The sequence below is a fragment of the Hypanus sabinus genome, chromosome 5 (assembly GCF_030144855.1).
Source record: "Hypanus sabinus isolate sHypSab1 chromosome 5, sHypSab1.hap1, whole genome shotgun sequence".
Taxonomy (NCBI): domain Eukaryota; kingdom Metazoa; phylum Chordata; class Chondrichthyes; order Myliobatiformes; family Dasyatidae; genus Hypanus; species Hypanus sabinus.
The window spans coordinates 22,205,575-22,228,139 of NC_082710.1; the positions used below are offsets into that span (position 1 = coordinate 22,205,575).

Consider the following 22,565-nt stretch of genomic DNA (forward strand, 5'->3'; position numbering starts at 1 on the left):
CTCCTCAACAGCGAATTTGTTAACCCAAAACAGATCCCTATTTGTCTTGGAGGCAACCCTGTTGGTTACCATTTAATGCTACTGTTACTGATTTGTTATTAGGCACACTAGGACTAAAGTCATTTCGCTTTTCCTACGCTTGCAATCACATCGTAGAAATTTTTGGCATCCTCCAATAATTTTGATTGTCATTGAACCGGGCAGATTTTTACCATCTGTGACCTCACTGAAACGGCCCTCGTCAATATAAAAAACTTTCCAATTTAGCGTGTAGCATTCCTCGTCATGTTTTCACTGTGTACAATTATTTACATGGTTGATCATGTAACCTTCTTTCACTTTTGTTTTGAAAAGCATGAGTATTTCCTGCAATGAGATTGCATTCTGCCTAGCATAGTACTTCCAGCCCTCAAATACTTGATCTCTGCCCCGCCTTTGAAAGTTAATTAACAGATGCCGGGAGTAATTAGCAATTTTTATGTTGTATATGGAGCGAGTGTGCAAACAGCCTCCTCCTTGTTAAGAGCTCAATTGGGGTGTCGTTTCCAACCAGGAATGGATAAGCCTGTATAAGAATAAATGGACAGCAGTTTGATTTATGGGTCGAAGGATTTGTCATTTTAGGAATGCTTAAACAGACAGAAAACTAGGAGATTATCTCATTGAAGCATACAAAATTCTTACTCACTTTAGGGAAAAAAAATTGGGATGTTGTTATTTCTACTGCAAGGTTAAGAGCCAGTGTAAAATGAGGGCCCTGTCATTCAGGCCTCAGATGAGAAGAAACTTCTTCACCTGGAGAGTTGCTTATTTGGAATTTGTAGTAAATTTATTATCAAAGTACATATGTCACCATAATCCTGTGATTCATTTTCTTGTGGGCATTTACAATAAATACAAGAAGCACAATAGAATCAATGACCACCTCAACCAATGTGCAAAAGAAGAACTGTGTAAATACAAAAATAAATAAGGAAGTAGTAAATATTAAGAACCGGCAATGAAGTGTCCTTGAAAGTGAATCTATAGGTTGTGGGAACAGTTCAGTGATGGGACAAGTGAAGTTATCCCCTCCGGTTCAAGAGCCTTAGGTTCAAGTGGCTCTTTCCAATTGGCTCCAGAGGCCCAAGTCAATAAGGGATTTATGTACGAGGGTTCCCAGTGTTTCTGAATCCCAGTTTCTTTCAATTTTCATAAACACAAGAGATTCTGTAGATGCTGGAGCAGCACACACATACTGCTGGAAGAACTCGGCAGGCCAGGCATCAATTGTGGTGTGGAATTAACAGATGACATTTCAGGCTGAGGCCTTTCATTAGGTCCTGATGAATGGTCTCAGCCTGGATTGTGAACTATTTATGCTTCTCCATTGATGTTTTAATTAATAAACATGCCACCTTTTGTAATTATTCTTCTAAAGTGGATGATCCATAACCACATCTTTCATACTCACTTAAACTATCCATATTCCTGTGAATCTTTTATTGTCCTCACAACCCCATAGTCATGTAACTTAGTACCATCAGTGAACTTAATTCATCAATTATGTGTGAAAAGCTGGGTCCCTGGGACTCTGCGTCATCCAACTAATCACAGCCTATGACCCCAAAATGACCAGTTATTCCTGCTCTCTGCCTGTTAACCAATCATCCACCCAGGCCAAGCATAGACTAGGCCACTGTTTTGCAGAGCACCTGTATCCTGTCTGCAAGTGATCTTGAGTTTCTGTATATATGTCATTTTAATTATCCTTCAGATATCAAGGACTGATGTGTCCTTGACCTCCATTACTGTGGTTATGACAAACACAAATCGAAAGAACAAATCTTATACTCCAGTTGAGTCACTTGCAATCAATGGTATGAAGATTGAGTTTTATAATTTAAGATGACTTACAACCCTGGTGCTCTTTTATCATGCACACGTCTGCCCACCTAGTTTTGCTTTCTCCCTGTTTTTCACCTTTCCTATCCCCTCTTTCCTCCCACCCTTGTTCTATTTGCCCATCATCTCCATCTAGCTCCACCTATCACCTAATGTCTATCCCACCACCCTACCTACAAACTCGTACTTCAAAAAAAACCTTAGCAAGCTTTCTTGTTCCCTCTCAGTCTTGATGTTGTGTCTCGATCAAAGCATGAATCTACACCTTTACATCAGACCTGAACCTGCTGAGTTCTTCCGGCCTTTTTTTGTTCCATCCAGGCCAGTTTATTACTCTGAAAAATGTGTGTGCTCTAATTCTATTTAGTAATTTCTTGTGTGGCCCCTAACTGGATGCCCTCGAAAAGAACAAAGGCACTATCATTTTGTTTGCCCTTTTATATTTTGCAATTTATGACCTTGAAAACTAACAGATTTATCAAACAATATTTCACTCTTATAATAATTATTAGTATTTTCTATGTGCCCTATTACTACTACTTTAATAAAAGATTGCTGCTCTTTTCCACTACTATGTTGCTGCCTGTTACACCACTGATATTTAGGGCAGCAATGAATGTCCTCCATCTCTGGTGGTGTTCAAGGCTTTCTTCATCATGTCAGTAGCTTTCTCTCTATTTTTTCTACTATCAGTCGTTCAAGTCCCGGATGGAGACTCAGAAATACCGTTGCACTTAGATGAAGAAGGATTCCTCATTGCTGTGTCTATAACAATCTTGTTTTACCAGTCAAGGTTGTTAGCCCTGAGCTGAATTTCCCACCAAACCTGGAGGACCAGTTGACACTCTTAGTCTGGCCTCTACCCTTTTACCCATCTGCCATGGGTTACCCTACCAAGAACAAAGCATAAAGCCCTGATTGCAGCCAGTGTAGCTCTCCAGGTCATTGAGGCATGCAAGTCTCTGAACCACAACAAGGCTGTGGTCCTTTTGGAGGTTTACACTACTGATGTTAGTCTCATTGGTCTATGGTTCAATTGTCTTTCTACCTCACATAGGGGCCAACTGCTTCAAATGGGATGTCAGCAAGTTTCACTAGGCTGCTAATCTTCCAGCACCAGTTGCTATTAGTGTTTGTGCTCCAGAGTTGAGTTGAATTGAATTGACTTTATTGCATCCTTGACATACATGAGGAGTAAAAATCTTTATGTTACGTCTCCGTCTAAATGTGCAATCATAGTAATTTATGATTTATAATAAGTAGAACAGTCAATGTAATGTAGAAAACACCCAAATCAGTGTGAGTTAATCAGTCTGATGACCTGGTGGAAGAAGCCTGGTCCAGGCTTTTATGCTGTGGTACCGTTTCCTGGATGGTAGCAGCTGGAATAGATTGTAGTTGGGGTGATTCTGGTCGCCAATGATCCAACGGGTCCTTTTTACACACCTGTCTTTGCAAATGTCTTGAATCATGGAAAGTTCCCAACTATAGATGCACTGGGCTGTCCGCACCATTCTCTGCAGAGTCCTGCAATTAAGGGAGGAACAGTTCCCATACTAGACAGTGATGCAGCCAGTCAGGATGCTCTCAGTTGTGCCCCTGTAGAAAGTTCTTAGGATTTGGGAGCCCATACCAGACTTTCTCAACCATCTGAGGTGAAAGAGGTGCTGTTATGCTGTTTTCACCACACAGAGACAACCTGTATGGCACAGAATCCTGTGTTACACTGCTGTTGAGGATGAAAATTACTTTATCTATTTCCAGACCTTCTTGACAAAATTGTAGACTTGGTACTATTGGATGGAGTTGATCTGTATTATAACTTTTCTTTGATCACATCCTTCCTGTCGCACAATGAACAAGTCTTTTTGGGAATGAGTCATACTTTGAAGCAGTAAGTGAGAGAGCAGGAGCCAACAGGAAGAAAAAGGTTGTCTTGTTGGGAGTGAATTTTATTTGAATCAATAAAAGGAAGCAAGTTGTAAGTAGAGCAGCCAGTGTGGGAGCGGCCATTGTTGGAATGGGCCAAGGTTAGAGTGGTCAGTCTTTGGCTCAATAGATTTAGGTGAGATCAGGCAGAAGCTCTAAGTAAGTTTCTAGTAAGTTTTTTTCCTATTAGTACATCGTTAGTGCAGTGAGAATGGATGTTAAAGGTATGTTCCTTGTGTGAAATGTAAGAATGGTAGGAGACCTCCAGTCTCCCTGATTACTACATCCGCACAAAGTGCATCCAACTGCATCTCCTTGGTGACCATGTTAAGAGACTGGAGCTGCAGCTGGAAGACCTTCGGCTCATTCAAGAGAATGGGGAGGTGATAGGTAATAGCTACAGGGAGGTAGGCACTATAAGTTGCAGGAGGCAGATACCTTGGTTACTGTCAGGAAAGGGAAAGGGAATAGGCAGCCCGTGCAGTGTACCTCTGTGACTGTTCCCTTCAATAATAACTATAATGTTTTAGATACTGTTGGAAGGGACAACCTGCTGGGAAGCCACAGCAATTGTGTTGCTGGCACTGAGTCCGGCTCTTTTGCTCAGGGTGGGGTGGGGGAGAAGAGAAGAGGATAGGGTACTCTGTATTTAGAGGTGTTTCGTTTAAGAAGGGAGAAAAGCAGACTAAAGGAAATTACAGGTCAGTTAGCCTGACTTCAGTGATTGGGAAGATGTTGGATTCCATTATTAAGTATGAAGTTTCAGGGTACTTGGTGGTATGTGATAAAATAGGTCAAAGTCACCACAGTTTCATTAAGGGGAAATCTTGCCTGACAAAACTGTTGGAATTTTTTGAGGGAATAACAGGTAGGATAGACTAGAGAGAGTCAGTGGATGTGTTTACTTCGATTTTCACAAGGTCTTTATAAAGTGCTATGCATGAGGCTGCTTAACAAGGTAGGATATTTCAGGAAACTTACTAGCATGGATAGAAGATTGGCTGATTGGCAGAAGGCAGAGTGGGAATAAAGGGGGCTTTTTCTTGTTGGCTGTCAGTGACTAGTGGTGTTTAGCAGGGGTCAGTGTTGGGACTGCTCCTTTTCGCATTATATGTCAATGATTTGGATGAAGGAATTGATGGCTTTGTTGCCAAGTTCGCAGACAATATGAAGTTAGGTAGAAGGGCAAGTAGTGTAGAGGAAGCAGGAAGTCTGTAGGACTTAGATTAGGAGAACGAGCAAAGAAGTGGCAGATGGAATATAGTATAGGGAAGTGTATGGTCATGTACTTTGATAGAACAATAAAGGTGTAGACTATTTTCTAAATGGGAAGTGAATTTAAAAAAAAACAGAGGTACAAAGGGACTTGGGAGTCCTTGTGCAGAATTCCCTAAGGTTAACTTGCAAGGTGTGTCAGTAGTAAGGAAGACAAATTTAAGCATTAATGTTGAGAGAACTAGAATATAAGAGCAAGGATGCAATGGTGAGGCTTTTTATGGGATTGATCAGACATTACTTGGAGTATTGTGAGCAGTTCTGGGACCCTTATCGAGGAAAAAATGTGCTGCCATTGGAGAGGGGGTTCATGAATGATTCTGGGAATGTAAGCATTAATGTACTGTATGAGGAGCATTTGATGGCTCTGGGCCTGTACTAGCTGGAGTTTAGAAGGACACAAGGGATCTCATTGAAACTTATCAAGTATTGAAAAGCCTAGATAGTCGATGTGGAGAGAGACTAGGACCAGAGGGCACAGTCATAAAATAGAGGGAACTCCATTTAGAACAAAGATGAGGAAGAATTTCTTTAGCCAGAGGTTGGTGAATCTTTGGAATTCATTGCCACAGACAGCTGTTGGAGACCAAGTCACTGAGTATATTTAAAGAAGGAGTTGATAGGTTCTTGATTAGTAAGGGCATTAAAGGTTACAAGGAGAATGGAGGTTGAGCAGGATAATAAACCAGCAATCTTGGAATTGCAGAACAGACTTGAAGGGCCAAATGGCCTAATTCTACTCCTATGTCTTATGGTCTTGTATAATTTTGTCTGTTTTACCTTCCCCACGTGCAATAACTGAGCAAGTTAATTCCATGTGATGTTTTTGTGCCCACATAACCGGTCATTCTGAAGCAGGCAATGATGCATCTTGTGATTGCTGTCAGTGGTCTAAGTTCCTAACAAGATCACATCCATTGATGTAATTGCTCAGACTTTGTTGTTTTTTTTAAGTTCATAGGTCTGGTGGGGGGTGGAGTTAGAGGTCAGGGGTAATAAATGCCAAGTCTGAGCAGGAGTATCAGACCAGATCAAATGTCAGTGATCCTGCAGGTCTTTTCAGCAGGTGATTAGGAGATTAGTCTTCCCCATGTTGGACACCATGCTGGGTTGTAGTTCTGTACAAACTAGCTAATCCTTTAATTATTTTTTTGCTAAAATAATTTGAACACTTACTTGCTTTGATCTTTTCTTCCCACTCTTTCTGTCCTATTCAGCCCTGGTGTAAAGGAGAGGAACTGGGTCAGGGTGCACCTGGTTCCTCTCTCTAGTACATGTACTGGTTGCTAGGGTAATTGGCCGCTCTAAATAGTGGGAAGGTGAGTGATAGATTCTCAGGGATGAGAAGGGCAGGATAAATGTGACTGGACTGCTTCTGTTTTATGGGATTCCATATATGACCTTGTGCTGGAGTGTAACCTAAACTGCGAACCCAAAGAGATGCTGGGCTGTTATATTAAAAAAATCTAAAAGAATTACAAAACTTCAAATGCAAAATAGGATAGGATATAGCTGTGGATTTAAAATTAATAGTTTAATGTAGTTAATGAAGACAGTTCTTGCTAGGAGTATCAATTTCAATGTGGTGAATAGTGAGGGCAAAAATAAAGTACTAAATTTCAACAGGCAGACAATTTTTTTCAGCAAGACTGCTGACTATAATACAGGTAAAACAGAGGAGGAAATAAAATCTCACTGAATGGGCAATGAAGATAATAGAGGAATTAGCAGTTAGAATTCGACCCTGCAGAAGGACGTGAAAGCATTTAATTGGATTCCAACTTTTAAGATGTAGAATTGTTGAAGCCAATGGTAGAAATAAAAAGAAACTGGACATTTTGAAGTTAAGAAACAGTTGAGGGCAATATTGTGATGTAGAAGAAAAAAAAGGTAAAATGAAAATTGTTGACTCTTACTCAGACTGTGCCTCAAAGGGATTGCATAGAATGTGCTGTATTTAAGCTTTTCTGTTTGCTTGTTTGATCTCTTGGTAATTCCTATATTGAATTTTTTTATTGATTTTGTCCTTCTGCATAATGGGAATTGAGCTCTGTTATTTCTTAGTTCAGCTATTCCTTGAAAAGATTTTAACCACGAAGGAAATATCATCTGCAACAAGATGACAGTTGTGTATCAAGAGTTATTAGGTCATTAATGTTGAAAAGTTGACATTTGTAGAGGGTAGTTCTAGGAACTGTTAGTGGGTCAAGACTCAGGAAAAGACAGCCAGTCATAGGAAAGGTCAGTGGGTGACTATATGATTATTAATATGTTTGTCACTGTTAGTGGATGCATTTGGGTAAGTTAATGACTATGCTTCATGATTCATGCACATGTAAGAAATGCTTATCAAAATCTATGATGGTGATTATGAATTGAACCCACTTATTGATTGTATGGGCCAGGATTTAATGGAAGTGTATAAAAGTGAGAAAAGCCTAATTATCATGAGTATAAAGAACCTATTTTGCTTAGTAGGTAGATCAAAATTAAGGACATAGACTAACAGAAATTGGTAGAAGAATTAAAGGAGTGAAGAGACTTTTTATTCCTGTAAGGATACTAGAATTTTATAACTTTTTAAATTGATTATTATAACTCCTGAAACTCCTTGCTGTCTGAAGTAATGATAGAAATGTGTATTTTTCTTTTATGCTGGGAAGATTTATATGGTGTTTACCTGATATCTGGCTACTTTTCAAGCTAGTTAAATATGTATTTAAAGAACCATGATCTTCAGGGTTATATGTTAGGTGTTGGTTGGCGAATTAGCTTTTTATCAGCTGGTTTAGATACAATGGGTAGAAAGGTGTCTTCTGTAGGAAATTCTCTAAAAAGAGAAGTCCACCTCCTTATTGTGTATTTGTTTTGTATATTAGGAAAAACTATTTATTTTACAATGTTTACTGTTATGCTCTTTACTTAGCAGCTCACTGCTTTTGAAGCTCACAGCTTCAAGCATGAATAATCTTTCATTCATATTTTATCATAAGATAAAAGGATCAGATCCAAATATTCCAGTCTCCAGGAAATGCGGTAGTAAGTGTACAAGCACAGAAACATAACTTAAGCCTAGTTTATTATTATAAAGCAGATAGCAAAAATAAACCACACAAAATATAATGTAGCAAATTACAGAGATTTCTGGTGTCACGATTCCTGGTCACCACTCGATTGTTGTCAGTGGAACTACAATTCTGACTCTTGAAACCATCCCTTGTCTCCAGGTACCGAGTGTGATTCTGGTCCAGGTGAAATTCCAAAAAACCCTGGTAAGGCACCCTCTTAAATATGAATTTTGCAAGTGCAGTTATCAAGTGACACACAAATCCTTTGTTCTTGTCCATTAACACAATCTTATTTGTTACATTCAAACAACACATTGTGTCCATCAACACAATCTATAAATCAGGGGTAGGCAACCTTAAGCACAAATGATTTTCTAGCGTGTGTTATTCATTAGTTTGAGGCAAAACATAATGATGTATTTAAATGGATAATTCCCATATTTCAAGTTTTTTATGGCATTTATCTGGCCCACAGTTCGCTCATTAATACGCGATCCAGCCCACAGAGACAAAAGGGTTGCCAACACCTGCTATAAATAATTGGACATTTCAATGATCGCTGCTTGTTATCTCATTCCTTAATCTCACTATGTCCATGATACACAACATTCCTTGGGCTTACACAGTACATTGATGTTTACAGATGAGTGATAGATCCAAATTTCGAAAGAATCCAACTGTCAAACCACTGACAGACATTCAGATGCTACAGACCTCCAGACCCCATATGGTAAGAGTTCAGAAAAACTTATGTTGTCACCTGACCTGAAAAATATACTATCATTACTCTACAAGTTCTTTATACTACAGCCATGCACCCTATTTTGCTGACCCATATCACTCCCATTAACCTAATTTCCCTGTCAATTTGTCACCCATCGTCAAGGACCCCCATCATTCAGGCCATGTTCTTTTCTCACTACTACCATTGGGCAGGAGGTGGAGGAGCCTTGAGGGCCCAAACTGCCAGGTTCAGTTACAACCATCAGGCTCCTGAACCAGCATGGATAACTTCACTCACCTCAATGCTGAACTAACTCTATAGCCTCTATTCCAGGAGTTCTCAAACTGATTTATGCCATGATTCAATACCATTAAGCAAGGGTCTGTGTACCTCTGGGAACCCTTGCTATAGACTCACTTTCAAGGACTCTACAACTCCTTTACTTTTTTATTTATCTATTATTTGCACAGTTCATCCTCTTTTGCATATTGGATGTTTGTCAGTCTTTGTTATGTGTAATTTTCATCAATTATATTTCTTTATTTTCTTCTAAATGTCTACAAGAATATGAATCTCAGGGTGGTATATGATGACATGTACGTGCTTTGATAACTTTACCTTGACATTGGCAGTATTTTGTTTATTTGTATAATGTCTTTTGCATAGTAGTTGCTTGTCAGCCTTTGTTCATGTATAATTTTTTGTAATTTCTATTGCATTTCTTTTTTACTCTGCAAATGCTTTGAACTTTTGATTTTTCCCAGGGTCTTTTCTCTCTGGTGCCACCCCAATTCTCCAGCCATCTACACCAGAAATAGTTGAGACTACCCAATTAACTTAGCAGTTAACTTGTTTTGTGACTTGGAAAACAGAGACCTGGGGAATTGGGAACATAGAGAATATGCAGATTCCATACAGACAGCACTGGAGGTCAGGATTAAGCTTGGCACGCGAACTGCAAGGCTGTAGCTGTGCCATTCTGTCTTCCTAACTTACATCATTATCCACTGCTGATAAATGTCAAGATTTGTAAAATATCAAACCAAAAATTGATGAATAATTGAGAGGCTTACTTGTATCAAGGGTGGAGATAAAGAAAATGAATCTCAGGGTTGTATATGGTGATATATATATACTTGGATAATAAGTTTACTTTGAAAGTGAGTACATAGATAGTGTTTTTTGAATACTGTCACCCTGTTATAATTGTTGAACATTGAATCAGTATTTGTACTGTGAATAATTCTTATTTGATGAAACAAAGTGCTGTGGAAGCTGCATTTTTAATAAAAGCAAAATATTTCATAACTATTTAAATCAGCTAATGTATGACAGAAAATTCATGTGGTTATGCATCTTGCTAACCTCATGAAATGTTTTTGGCCTCAAACTTAAAACATCCCTTTCTGTACTGGTTGTGTGTTACCTGTTGGCTATTTCCCCTTTTTTTCTTTTTGGTATTGGCAAGAAGTTGACGTAATTACATTTTAAAAAGGAGATTTTTCTTTAATTATTTACAGAAAGTGAGCACTGTTCCAGCCCCAGTGATTTTTGAGAAGGTGCTATTTATTCACCCTTTCCAAACCTCTTCAGTTTTGGTGCTGCACTGTGCTGTTGCGTAGGGAGCTGCTGTATTTACACCCAGTGTTAATGAAGGAGCAACAAGTTTCTTTTTCAAATTAAGCTAGTAGGGCTTGGAAAAAACATGCAGGTGGTGTTCCTCTGAGAGCTTGAGAGATGCTAGTGATGAAAGTTTAGCAGCTGCAATTATAGTCAGCTGCAACTACAGTGCAGCACTGGTAGAGGGATAAATGCTTAGAGTGGAAGAGTGGGTGGTGGTCATCATGAGCATTTATCCTGCTGAGCTGCTTATGTGTTGGAATCTCAGTTTTCTGGACAAATGGAGATTATTCCATCGCAGTGCTGACCTTTCCCTTGTAGATGGGAATTAAGCCACACCTTATAATCCTTCTAAACTGCTTCCATACATAAAATAATTGCGGCTATGGTTTTTGATCAATAAAGTCCAAAATTACTGATGATAATTTCGTACTGAAATAAAACTAGCTGAGAATGTGGAAAAGGTGAATGTATTTATCATGTATTTTGAAAAGTAATTTATAGTAACTGTTTATTTTATTTTGTTCCAGATCAGTTAAATAGATTTGCAGGATTTGGCATTGGTCTTGCAAGGTACTATATTTATGCTTTATAGTTTTTCTGGAATTTCAGGTTTACTGCTTAGCAAAGTATCATGTTGTTTCTTGTAAAATGACTGAAGTTGTCTGAAATTGTTATGAACATTATTTTTCAAATGAGTTGTACAAAGGAAAACTGATTTATTAGACTGTAACTAATTTGGAAAGAGCTACCATGCATTGAACCTGGGAATTGTCATGATGCAGAGGGGAATAAACCATTAAAAATCATTTTAGATTTGAATTATTGTATAAAAAAAGCTACTTTAGTTCATTTGAATGAAATCAAAGCTACAATCGGGCTTAAGTTACTGATGGGCCAAATCTTGCTGGTGATCTTCCAAGGTTCATTCTTGTCTGCCATATTCTCAATATCCCAGTGAGTGGTGTGCTTTGAACAGCAGCAGAGCTTCTTATAAACCTACTGAGGAGTCCGTGCACATATATAATCCTGTGAGCTTTGACACCCAGCAAAGACTGCCGATTTAACTCAAATACCTTAAATAAATTAATAAATTATAAATTGAAAGCAATTTAAGTAGTTTTTTTTTAAATTTAAGGGTTTGCCTTTTCCATGGCACCTGGCTCCTGTGTTGAAAGTTATCCACACAGCAATTTCCACCACCTCCCAAGCCAGAGAATCATAGTGAAACTGAGTTCAAACGTGCAGCAGTAATAGACTTGGCAATCCAATTCTATCACTTGGAGCAGACATTTGTCGTTTGACTGTACACATGCAGACATCCTTGCCTTCAGTTTGGAATCACCATCATTTCTAATGAGAATCAGCCTGATTTAAATTCTCAATTGTTTTTGGCTGGAATTTTTGTAGGTTTAATGAAATAATTTGTCCTTTGTATTTTCGTCTGATTGTATTTTATCTTTTAAAGTCTCTTTACAGAAAATGTCTTGGCACATCCCTGTATTGTTTTCCGGCGGCAATGTCAGGTATGTTGTTTTGTAAAGTTGCCTTGACGTACTAACAAAACCCTATTGCAATTAAAGGAAATATAATGGGACAGCATTTCCTTCCCAACCTTAGCACTTGTACCAAAAATTACCCAGGTATCCCCAAAGAAGTTTAGTTTTCCAGAGTTATTTATTGAACTCTTCGTGGCATAAGCACAGCTGCCCCATTTAAAGGAATGGGAGAAATAATTGCTGAGCAATTAACAATTATTTAGAAACATAGAAAACCTACAGCAGAATACAGGCTCTTCGGCCCACAAAGTTGTGCCGAACATCTCTTTATCTCAGAAATTACCTAAGGTTACCCATAGCCCTCTATTTTTCAGTTCTCCATGTGCCTGTCCAGGAGTCTCTTAAACAACCCTATCATATCCACCTCCTCCACTGTCGCCAGCAGCCCATTCCATGCACTCACTACTCTGTGTTTTAAAAAAAAACTTACCCCTGACATCTTCTCTGTACCTACTTCCAAGCACCTCAAAGCTGTGCCCTCTCGTACTAGCCATTTCAACCCTGGGAAAAAGCCTCTGACGATCCACACAATCAATGCCTCTCATCATCTTATACACCTCTATTCCTCTCATCTTCCATCGCTCCAAGGAAAAAAGGCCAAGTTCACTCAACCTATTTTCATAAGGAATGCTCCCCAATCTAGGCAATGTCCTTGTAAATCTCCTCTGCACCCTTTATATGGTTTCCACATCCTTCAATAGTGAGGCGACCAGAACTGAGCACAGTACTCCAAGTGGGTCTGAACCAGGGTCCTATATAGCTGCAGCATTACCTCTCAGTTCCTAAACTCAATCTTACGATTGATGATGGCCAATGCACCATATGCTTTCTTAACCACAAAGTCAACCTGTGCAGCAATTTTGAGTGTCCTATGGACTCGGACCCCAAGATCCCTCTGATCCTCCATACTGCCAAGAATATTACCATTAATACTATATTCTTCCATTATTTTTGACCTGCCAAATGAACCACTTCACACTTGCCTGAGTTGAAGTCCATCTTAGCCCAGTTCGCATCCTATCAAAGTCCCACTGTAACCTCTGACAACCCTCCACACTATCCACAACACCCCTAACCTTTGTGTCATCAGCAAATTTACTAACCCATCCCTCAGCTTCTTCATCCAGGTCATTTATAAAAATTACAAGGAGTAGGGGTCCCAGAACAGATCCCTGAGGCACACCACTGGTGACCGACCTCAAATGCCTTGCTGAAAACTGCATACACTACATCTACTGCTCTGCCTTCATCAGTGTATTTAGTCATATCCTCAAAAAATTCAATCAGGCTTGTAAGGCATGACCTGCCTTTGACAAAGCCTATTCCTAATCATGTTATGCCTCTCTGTATGTTCATAAATCTTGCCTCTCAGGATCTTCTCCATCAACTTACTGACCATTTGTTTTAGTTTTGATCGCTTAATCTGAGTTAAAATGATTTGAAGTTAAATTTTATTTGGGCATTTTTGCTTGCCCCAAGTATTATAGAGTGAGTGAGGCCTCCTAGCTGTCTAGATACCCAAGCCTGGACACAACAATATGGAAAGCAAGCTGTGGCCCATGTGGGAAGCTCCCCCTCTCCACACATTTGATGAATCCAAATGAACAGCGGAGACCAATACAGTTTGGTACCAGCAGCATCACGGGAGTTACCAGTCAGCATTGACCTCAGTGTAAGACTGCCTTAGGGACTCCAGCTTCAGATTTTTCCTTCTGGTATACTCCTGAAGCCTTTCACATGAGTGGGTAGAGTGGGTATAGATGTAAGGCAGGAGAGGTTTGAGATTAGAGTTTTTCTTCCAGATGAGCTGCCAATCATGGTTGACAAGCCCCATCTGCCCTAAGTGACTGGTTTTAAGGTGCCAGTAACCCACATTTGTCCCTTAGAGGCAGATGCCATTGGGATCATTTAAATAGGTATTGGGAGCTTGACCCCGTTAACCACCCATGGGTATAACTACCGGTACCTTAAGTAACCAAGTATACAGAACATTTGTGATTTCTTAAATATTCAGTGGCCCAATCGCATTGACATCTTTGGTTACTGAACCTGAAGGGTGAGACTCACTGGCTGTCAGTGATTTTGAGAGATCGAGGCTTCAGACTTTTGAGATAATACTTTGCAGTCTTCAGATGTGCTGTGGCCATACTAAAGGTTCGGGGGGGTGGGGGGGGTGGGTGGAGAAAAGCATGTCACTGTCAAGTGAGCTGCAATTTTTTTTCTGAGCAGCAGAAGAATTGTCCCACTAAAAATGGTGTCTTTCATAGATTTTGGCTGTTCCACATCTCTCTCTGATCCACAAACAGGGATGTGATGAAGACCAGTGAATCTTTGTGCAATGTAAAGGAAGTATTAGCCAGGGATCTTGCTCGAAAAAATGTTGCTTAGTCTTTTATTGCCATTTTGAAGGATCAGATTAGATACCTAAGCTGAAATTGGAGTACTGAATTGTTGGTCTCAATTCATTTAGTCAAGTGACTGAATAGAACTTGAACCCATACTCTTTCACTTAGAGGCAAGTGTTCTAAAATTGAGCTATGATTGACACCAAAGATTAATCATGTATTCATTAATTACACAAGGATATTGATGAGCAGAATTGAAAAAGAGATATTTATTTCAGGTACTTTGAAACCATCTGTAGGTATTGTTATCGTTTGGAGGGGTAGGTGAACAGGTCTCTCCAGTGGTCAGATGATAAAGGACACCTGATATAGCTCTAGCAATACAAGAAATGTATTGGTTTAATTCCCAACTCCCATCAGATGTTGCTGTCTACCCATTCTTGGGGAATGAGAAATAAATGAAAATTTCCTGTAACTGTTGGCAGCCTATGGTTGAAAAACAAAGAAACTCCAGCTGTTTGATAAGAAATGAAATAAAATGATATTCATCAGGTCCAGCAGTATCTGTAGAGAGTGAAACAACATAGCACCATCCTTGCTTGCCTTTGATAGCCATGGATGAATCATCATTCTCAACCCAGTCTGTATTTCTGAACGAAGAATGTTTTGAAGACTTCTTGGTCCAATGAAAGTCATTGACCAGATATATTAATTTTCTCCACACATGCTACCTGGTCCACTGAATATTTCCAGAATATTTATAATATCTGAATATCCATTATGAATGTGAGCATATGAAATCTATACTGAGTGGCAGGAGACATTTTAAAATTGTTGCAATTGTACATAAAGTTATTATTATATTTGCTATGGATGAAAATATTTTTAACCTCCTACATTCTATTTCAGGTTAATTATCATGCAAAAAACTATCATCTCACTCCTTTCACCGTTGTTAATATTATGTACCATTTCAGCAAAACACAGGTAGGCTTTTACAATTGTACTCATCAGAAATGCAATGTACTTTTCCATTCTATACATGATGTAGCTTTGCGTTTTTACTTTTCTACTATACATTTGCAAACCATATGATCTGATATCTTCTGCAGGAAAAGAAAGCCACTGGTAGAAGTTATCTAACAATACACACAAAATGCTGGTGGAACACAGCAGGCCAGGCAGCACTGTCCTGACAAAGGGTCTTGGCCCAAAACGTCGACAGTGCTTCTCCCTATAGATGCTGCCTGGCCTGCTGCGTTCCACTAGCATTTTGTGTGTGTTGTTTGAATTTCCAGCATCTGCAGATTTCCTGGTGGAAGTTATCTGTTGGGTCCTGAACAATAGGTCCACTGTAGGAAAGAATATAAATCAAGAAATAAAAGAGTTGTGAAAGAAATGTGCTGTAATATTTTGTGGAAGACTTTAATGTTCATATAGATTAAACATAATCAATTGGCAAAGATAATTTTGAGGACTTTTATAGTGTATTTTGGATATTCTCTGCTAAAATACCTCTTGGAACCAAACAAGGCACTTTTAAAATATCTGGATATGTGCAATGAGAGGAGATTAATTAATGATCTTATAGTAAATGATTGTGGGAAGAGTGATTGTTAAATATTAAACTATCAGTGGTTAACAATTTGAGCATCAGAATATAAAATTGGAAACTGATACCATAATTAAAAGTAGCTTCAAAGATGAAGATATATTTGGTTAAACTGGACTGAGAAAGCAAACTAAAAGATAGAGATAAGCTATTAGCAGACATTAAGATATTTCTTAATTCTCAACTAAGGTATATTCCATTGAGCAATAATAACTTTCTGAAGAGCAGTCTATCCATAGCGAACTGAGGGAAATTTTTAAAAAAGACATGAAATAATGAGAGATTGAGTTTGAGACATTAATGGGAAATGAGGAAATTGGAGAGGCTTTCAACAACTATTTTGTATCTATCTTCAAAACTCAAAGCATCCCAATTACAAAGTTCAGAAAGGGAGGACAAACATGGGAGAAAAGGCGCAATGGAAGCTAATGACTGACTGGTATCCTGGATTTGATGGCCTTAAAATGAATAACTTAAATTGAATTGATGTTATCACTTACATCCTTCATATACATGAGGAGTAAAAATCTTTACGTTCTGTCTCCATCTAAGTGTGCAATGTTCAATTTATAGTAATTTATAATAAATAGCATGTACAACAGAATAGTCAATATAACATAGAAATACAGTTGTGTCAGCATGAGTTAAGCAGTCTGATGGCGTGATGGAAGAAGCTGTCCCCAGAGCCTGTTGGTCCTGGCGTTTATGCTGCAGTACAGTTTTCTGGATGATAGCAGCTGGAACAATTTGTGGTTGGGCTGACTCAGGTCCCCAGTGATCCTTCGGGTCCTTTTTACACACCTGTCATTGTAAATGACAGTGGGAAGTGCACATCTACAGATGAGCTGGGCTGTCTGCATCATTGTGCAGAGCCCTGCATTTGAGGGAAGTTCAGTTCCCATTACCAGTCAGTGATGCAGCCAGTCAGGATGCTCTCTGTTGTGCCCCTATAGAAAGTTCTTAGGATTTGGGGGCCCACACCAAACTTCTTCAACTGTATGAGGTGAAAGAGGGACTGTTGTGCCTTTTTCATCACACAGCCGGTAATGTACAGACCTTTTGAGATCATATAACCATAAAACAATTACAGCACGGAAACAGGCCATCTCAGCCCTTCTAGTCTGTGCCGAATGCTTACTCTCACCTAGTCCCACCTCCCTGCACTCAGCCCATAACCCTCCATTCCTTTCCTGTCCATATACCTATCCACTTTTTTTTTCATGACAAAATCGAACCTGCTTCTACCACTTCTACTGGAAGCTTCTTCCACATAGCTACCACTCTCTGAGTAAAGAAGTTCCCCCTCGTGTTACCCCTAAACTTTTGCCCTCTAAATCTCAACTCATGTCCTCTTGTTTGAATCTCCCCTACTCTCAATGGAAAAAGCCTATCCACGTCAACTCTGTCTATCCCCCTCATAATTTTAAATACCTCCATTAAGTCTCCCCTCAACCTACGCTCCAAAGAATAAAGACCTAACTTGTTCAGCCTTTCTCTGTAACTTAGGTGCTGAAACCCAGGTAACATTCTAGTAAATCTCCTCTGTTCTCTCTTTCTTTTGTTGACATCTTTCCTATAATTCCGTGACCAGAACTGTACACGGTACTCCAAATTTGGCCTCACCAATGCCTTGTACAATTTTAACATTACATCCCAACTCCTATACTCAATGCTCTGATTTATAAAGGCCAGCATACCAAAAGCTTGTTTCACCACCCTATCCACATGAGATTCCACCTTCAAGGAACTATGTACCATTATTCCTAGATCACTCTGTTCTTCTGCATTCCTCAAAGCCCTACCATTTACCAAGTATGTCCTATTTTGATTATTCCTACCAAAATGTAGCACCTCACACTTAGCAGCATTAAACTCCATCTGCCTTCAGCCCACTCTTCTAACTGGCATAAATCTCTCTGCAAGCTTTGAAAACCTACTTCATTATCCACAATGCCACCTATCTTAGTATCATCAGCATACTTACTAATCCAATTTACCACTCCATCATCCAGGTCATTAATGTATATGACAAACAACATTGGACCCTGTACAGATCCATGAGGCACACCACTAATCACCGGCCTCCAACCTGACAAATGGCTATCCACCACGACTCTCTGGCCTCTCCTATCCAGCCACTGCTGAATCCAATTTACAACTTCAATATTAATACCTAGCAATTGAACCTTCCTAACTACCCTGCCGTGTGGAACCTTGTCAAAGGCCTTACTGAAGTCCATACAGATAACATCCACTGCTTTACCCTCGTCAATTTTCCTAGTAACCTCTCCAAAAAATTCAATAATTGTCAAACATGACTTCCACGCACAAATCCATGTTGACTGTTCCTAATTCGACCCTGTCTATACAGATAATTATATATACCATCTCTAAGAATACTTTCCATTAATTTACCCACCACTGACGTCAAACTTACAGGCCAATAATTGCTAGGTTTACTCTTAGAACACTTTTTAAACAATGGAACCACATGAGCAATATGCCAATCCTCTGGCACCATCCCCGTTTCTAGTGACTTTGAAATATTTCTGTCAGAGCCCCTGCTATTTCTACACTATCTTCTCTCAAAGTCCTATGGAATATCCTGTCAGGACCTGGAGACTTACCCACTTTTATATTCTTTAAAAGTGCCAGTGCTTCCTCTACTTTAATCATCATAGTTTCCATAACTACCCTACTTGTTTCCCTTACACAATTCAGTATCCTTCTCCTTAGTGAATGCCAAAGAAAAGAAATTGTTCAAAATCTCCCCCATCTCTTTTGGCTCTGCACATAGCTGTCCACTCTGATTCTCTTAAGGGACCAATTTTATCCCTCACTATCCTTTTGCTATTAATATAACTGTAGAAACCCTTCGGATTTATTTTCACCTTACTTGCCAAAGCAACCTCCTATTTCTTTTAGCTTTTCTGATTTCTTTCTTAAGATTCTTTTTACATTCTTTATATACCTCGAGCACCTCACTTACTCCATGCTGCCTATATTTATTGTAGATCTCTCTCTTTTTCTGAACCAAGTTTCCAATGTCCCTTGAAAACCATGGCTCTCTCAAACTTTTAACCTGTCCTTTCAACCTAACAAGAACATAAAGATTCTGTACCCTCAAAATTTCACCTTTAAATGACCTCCATTTCTCTATTACATCCTTCCCATAAAACAAATTGTCCTGATCCACTCCTCCTAAATCCTTTCACATCTCTTCAAGGTTAGCCTTCCTCCAATCAAAAATCTCAACCCTGGGTCCAGTTCTATCCTTCTCCATAATTATATTGCAACTAATGGCATTGTGATCACTGGACCTGAAGTGCTCCCCAACACATACCTCCGTCACTTGACCTATCTCATTCCCTAACAGGAGATCCAACACTGCCCCTTCTCTAGTTGGTACCTCTATGTATTGCTGCAAAAAACTATCCTGCACACATTTTACAAACTCTAAGCCATCCAGCCCTTTTACAGAATGGGCTTCCCAGTCTATGTATGGAAAATTAAAATCTCCCACAATCACAACCTTGTGCTTACACAAGTATCTGCTATCTCCTTACAAATTTGCTCCTCCAATTCTCGCTCCCCATTAGGTGGTCTAAAATGCACCTCGATAAGTGTTACTACCCCTTTCCCATTCCTCAATTCCACCCAAATAGTCTCCCTAGATGAGCCCTCTAATCTATCCTGCCAAAGCACCGCTGTAATATTTTCTCTGACAAGCAATGCAACACCTCCCCCCTTGCCCCTCCGATTCTATCACTTCTGAAGTAATGAAATCCAGGAATATTTAGTTGCCAATCACATTCCTCCTGAAACCATGTTTCACTAATAGCTACCACATCATATTTCCAGGTATCAATCCATGCTCTAAGCTCATCATTTTTCTTGCAATGCTCCTAGCATTAAAATAGATGCATTTAAGAAACTCTCTACCTCTTACTCTCTTTTTATCCCTAACGGTGTAAACAACTTTATTATCTTTTTCTTCCTTCTCCCCTAGATCTTCGGTCTGAGTGCTCCCCTTCTCTGTCACCTGCCTATCCTCCCTCACACACTGTCTACAAGCTTTCTCTATTAGTGAACTAACCTCCTCTCTCCTAGTTTCTTCAATTTGATTCCCACTCCCCCAACCATTCTAGTTTAAAGTCTCCCCAGTAGCCTTTGCAAATCTCCCCGCCAGGATATTGGCCCCTCAAAAATTCAAGTGCAACCGGTCCTTTTTGTACAGATCACACCTGCCCCAAAAGAGGTCCCAATGGTCCAGAAACTTGAATCCCTGCCCCCTGCTCCAATCCCTCAGCCACGCATTTATCCTCCACCTCATTCCATTCCGACTCTCACTGTCACGTGGCACAGGCAGTAATCCTGAGATTACTACCTTTGCAGTCCTTCTTCTCAACTTCCTTCCTAACTCCCTATATTCTTCTTTCAGGACCTCTTCCCTTTTCCTACCTATGTCATTGTCTATGACATGCCTATGTACCTATATGTACCACGACCTCTGGCTCCTCACCCTCCCACTTCAGAATATCTTGGACACGATCAGAAACATCCCGGTCCCTGGCACCAGGGAGGCAAACTACCATCTGGGTCTCCTGACTGCATCCACAGAAACAACTATCTGACCCCCTAACTAACGAGTTCCCTATTACTACTGCCTTCCTCTTCCTTTCCCTACCCTTCTGAGCTACAGGGCCGGGCTCTGTGCCAGAGGCATGGCCACTGTTGCTTCCCCCAGATAGGCTGCCCCCCTGCCCAACAGTACTCAAACAGGAGTACTTGTTGTCAAGGGGTACAGTCACCAGGGTACTCTCTAGTACCTGACTCTTCCCCTTCCCTCTCCTAACCATGACCCACTTGACTGCCTCCCATGGCCCTTGTGTGACCACCTGCCTGTAACTCCTCTCTATCATCTCCTCACTCTCCCTAAAGGTCATTGAGCTGCAGCTCCAGTTCCTTAACACGGTCCCCTAGGAGCTGCAGCTCGGCGCACCTGGCGCAGATACAGATGTCCGGGAGGCTAGGAGTCTCCAGGACCTCCCACATCCAACACCGAGAACAACAAGCTGCCCTCACACTCATAATTCCCCCTTTCCTCAAATAACAGGAAAAATTGAAAACTAAACCTACCTTGCCTTGCCTGTTTCCGCCTAAGCCCGTTGAGCCAAAGCCCTTAAGCTTTCACTCTGCTCCTGGCTCACTCCGCTGCCTGCCCGCAAAGGGATGCTGCTCGCTGTATATGGCTGTGTTCCTTTTAAATCTTCCACGCATCACTGCCGGACGTCACACGTCTGTGCAGTCCCACTTCTCTTCACTCTGATGAGAAGAAGAAAAAATCAAAATGGCTCCTGCCACACCCCCGCTCCAATTCTCAGACTTCCTTCTCCAAATTAAACCCGAATCAGGATTTCTGACTTTTTAAATCTTGTGCACCTCACTGCCCGACACCACGTGCCTGTGCAGTCCAGCCTCTCTTAACTCCGATGAGAAGAGGAAAAAAATCAAAATGGCTCCCGCCACACTCCAGCTCCGATTCTCAGACTTCCTTCTCCAAATCCTTGGTGGTATTTATGCCGAGGAACTTAAAGCTGTTCACACTCTCAACCCCTGATCTATTGATGTCAATAGGGGCTAGCCTGTTTCTTCTCCTCCTGTAGTCTACAACCAGCTCCTTTGTTTTTGTGACATTGAGGGAGAGGTAATTTTCTTGTGCTAATGGGCATGTTTTTACAAAATGCTCTGTTCTGGAAATCAACAAATGAGTATAGGTCAAAGTAAGTTTATTGTCAAAGTACATATACAGTATGTCACCCTATAACGAAGAAAGGCAGCACCAACGTGGACATTCAAACAGTGTGCAAAAGATAACAAACTGCAAATACAAGAAGAAAAATAATAAGCAAATAGCATCGAGAGAATAGCAACATCAAAAACCTACAGCACAGTACAGACCCTTTGGCCCACAAAGCTGTGCTGAACATATCCTTACTTGTAGAAATTACTTAGGGTTACCCATATCCCTCGATTTTATTGAGCTCCATGTACCTGTCTTGGAGTCTCTCAAAAGACCCTATAGTATCCGCCTCCACCACTATCGCCGGCAGCTCATTCCATGCACTCACCGCTATCTATGTAAACCAAAAAGAACTTACCCCTGACATCTCCTCTGTATCTACTTCCAAGCACCTTAAAACTGTGCCCTCTCGTGCTAGCCATTTCAACCCTGGGAAAAACCCTCTGACTACCCACACAATCAATGCCTCTCATCATCTTATACGCCTCTATCAGGTCACCTCTCATCCTCCGTCGCTCCAAGGAAGAAAGGCTGATTTCACTCAACTTATTTTCACAAGGTATGCTCCCCAATCCAGGCAATATCCTTGTAAATCTCATCTGCATCCTTTCTGTGGTTTCCACATCCTTCATATAGTGAGGAGACCAGAACTGAGCATAATACTCCAAGTGGGGTCTGACCAGGGTCCTGTATAGCTGCAACATTACGTCTTGGCTGCTAAACTCAATCCCATGACAAATGAAGGC

At 40.2% G+C, this 22,565-nt stretch overlaps 1 protein-coding gene across 2 annotated transcripts in view; it reads left to right on the forward strand.

Annotated features, from left to right (window-relative positions):
- The window catches only part of slc25a46 (solute carrier family 25 member 46), a 61,855-nt gene that overhangs the window by 804 nt on the left and 38,486 nt on the right, over positions 1–22,565 (forward strand). The window contains exons 2-5 of one of the 2 annotated variants that reach the window (XM_059969512.1): positions 8,316–8,360; positions 11,031–11,073; positions 11,969–12,026; positions 15,314–15,391. In XM_059969512.1, the coding sequence (XP_059825495.1) occupies positions 8,316–8,360; positions 11,031–11,073; positions 11,969–12,026; positions 15,314–15,391 (224 nt within the window). The remainder of the gene's footprint in view (positions 1–8,315; positions 8,361–11,030; positions 11,074–11,968; positions 12,027–15,313; positions 15,392–22,565) is intronic. The other variant, XM_059969513.1, reaches the window with a different exon arrangement.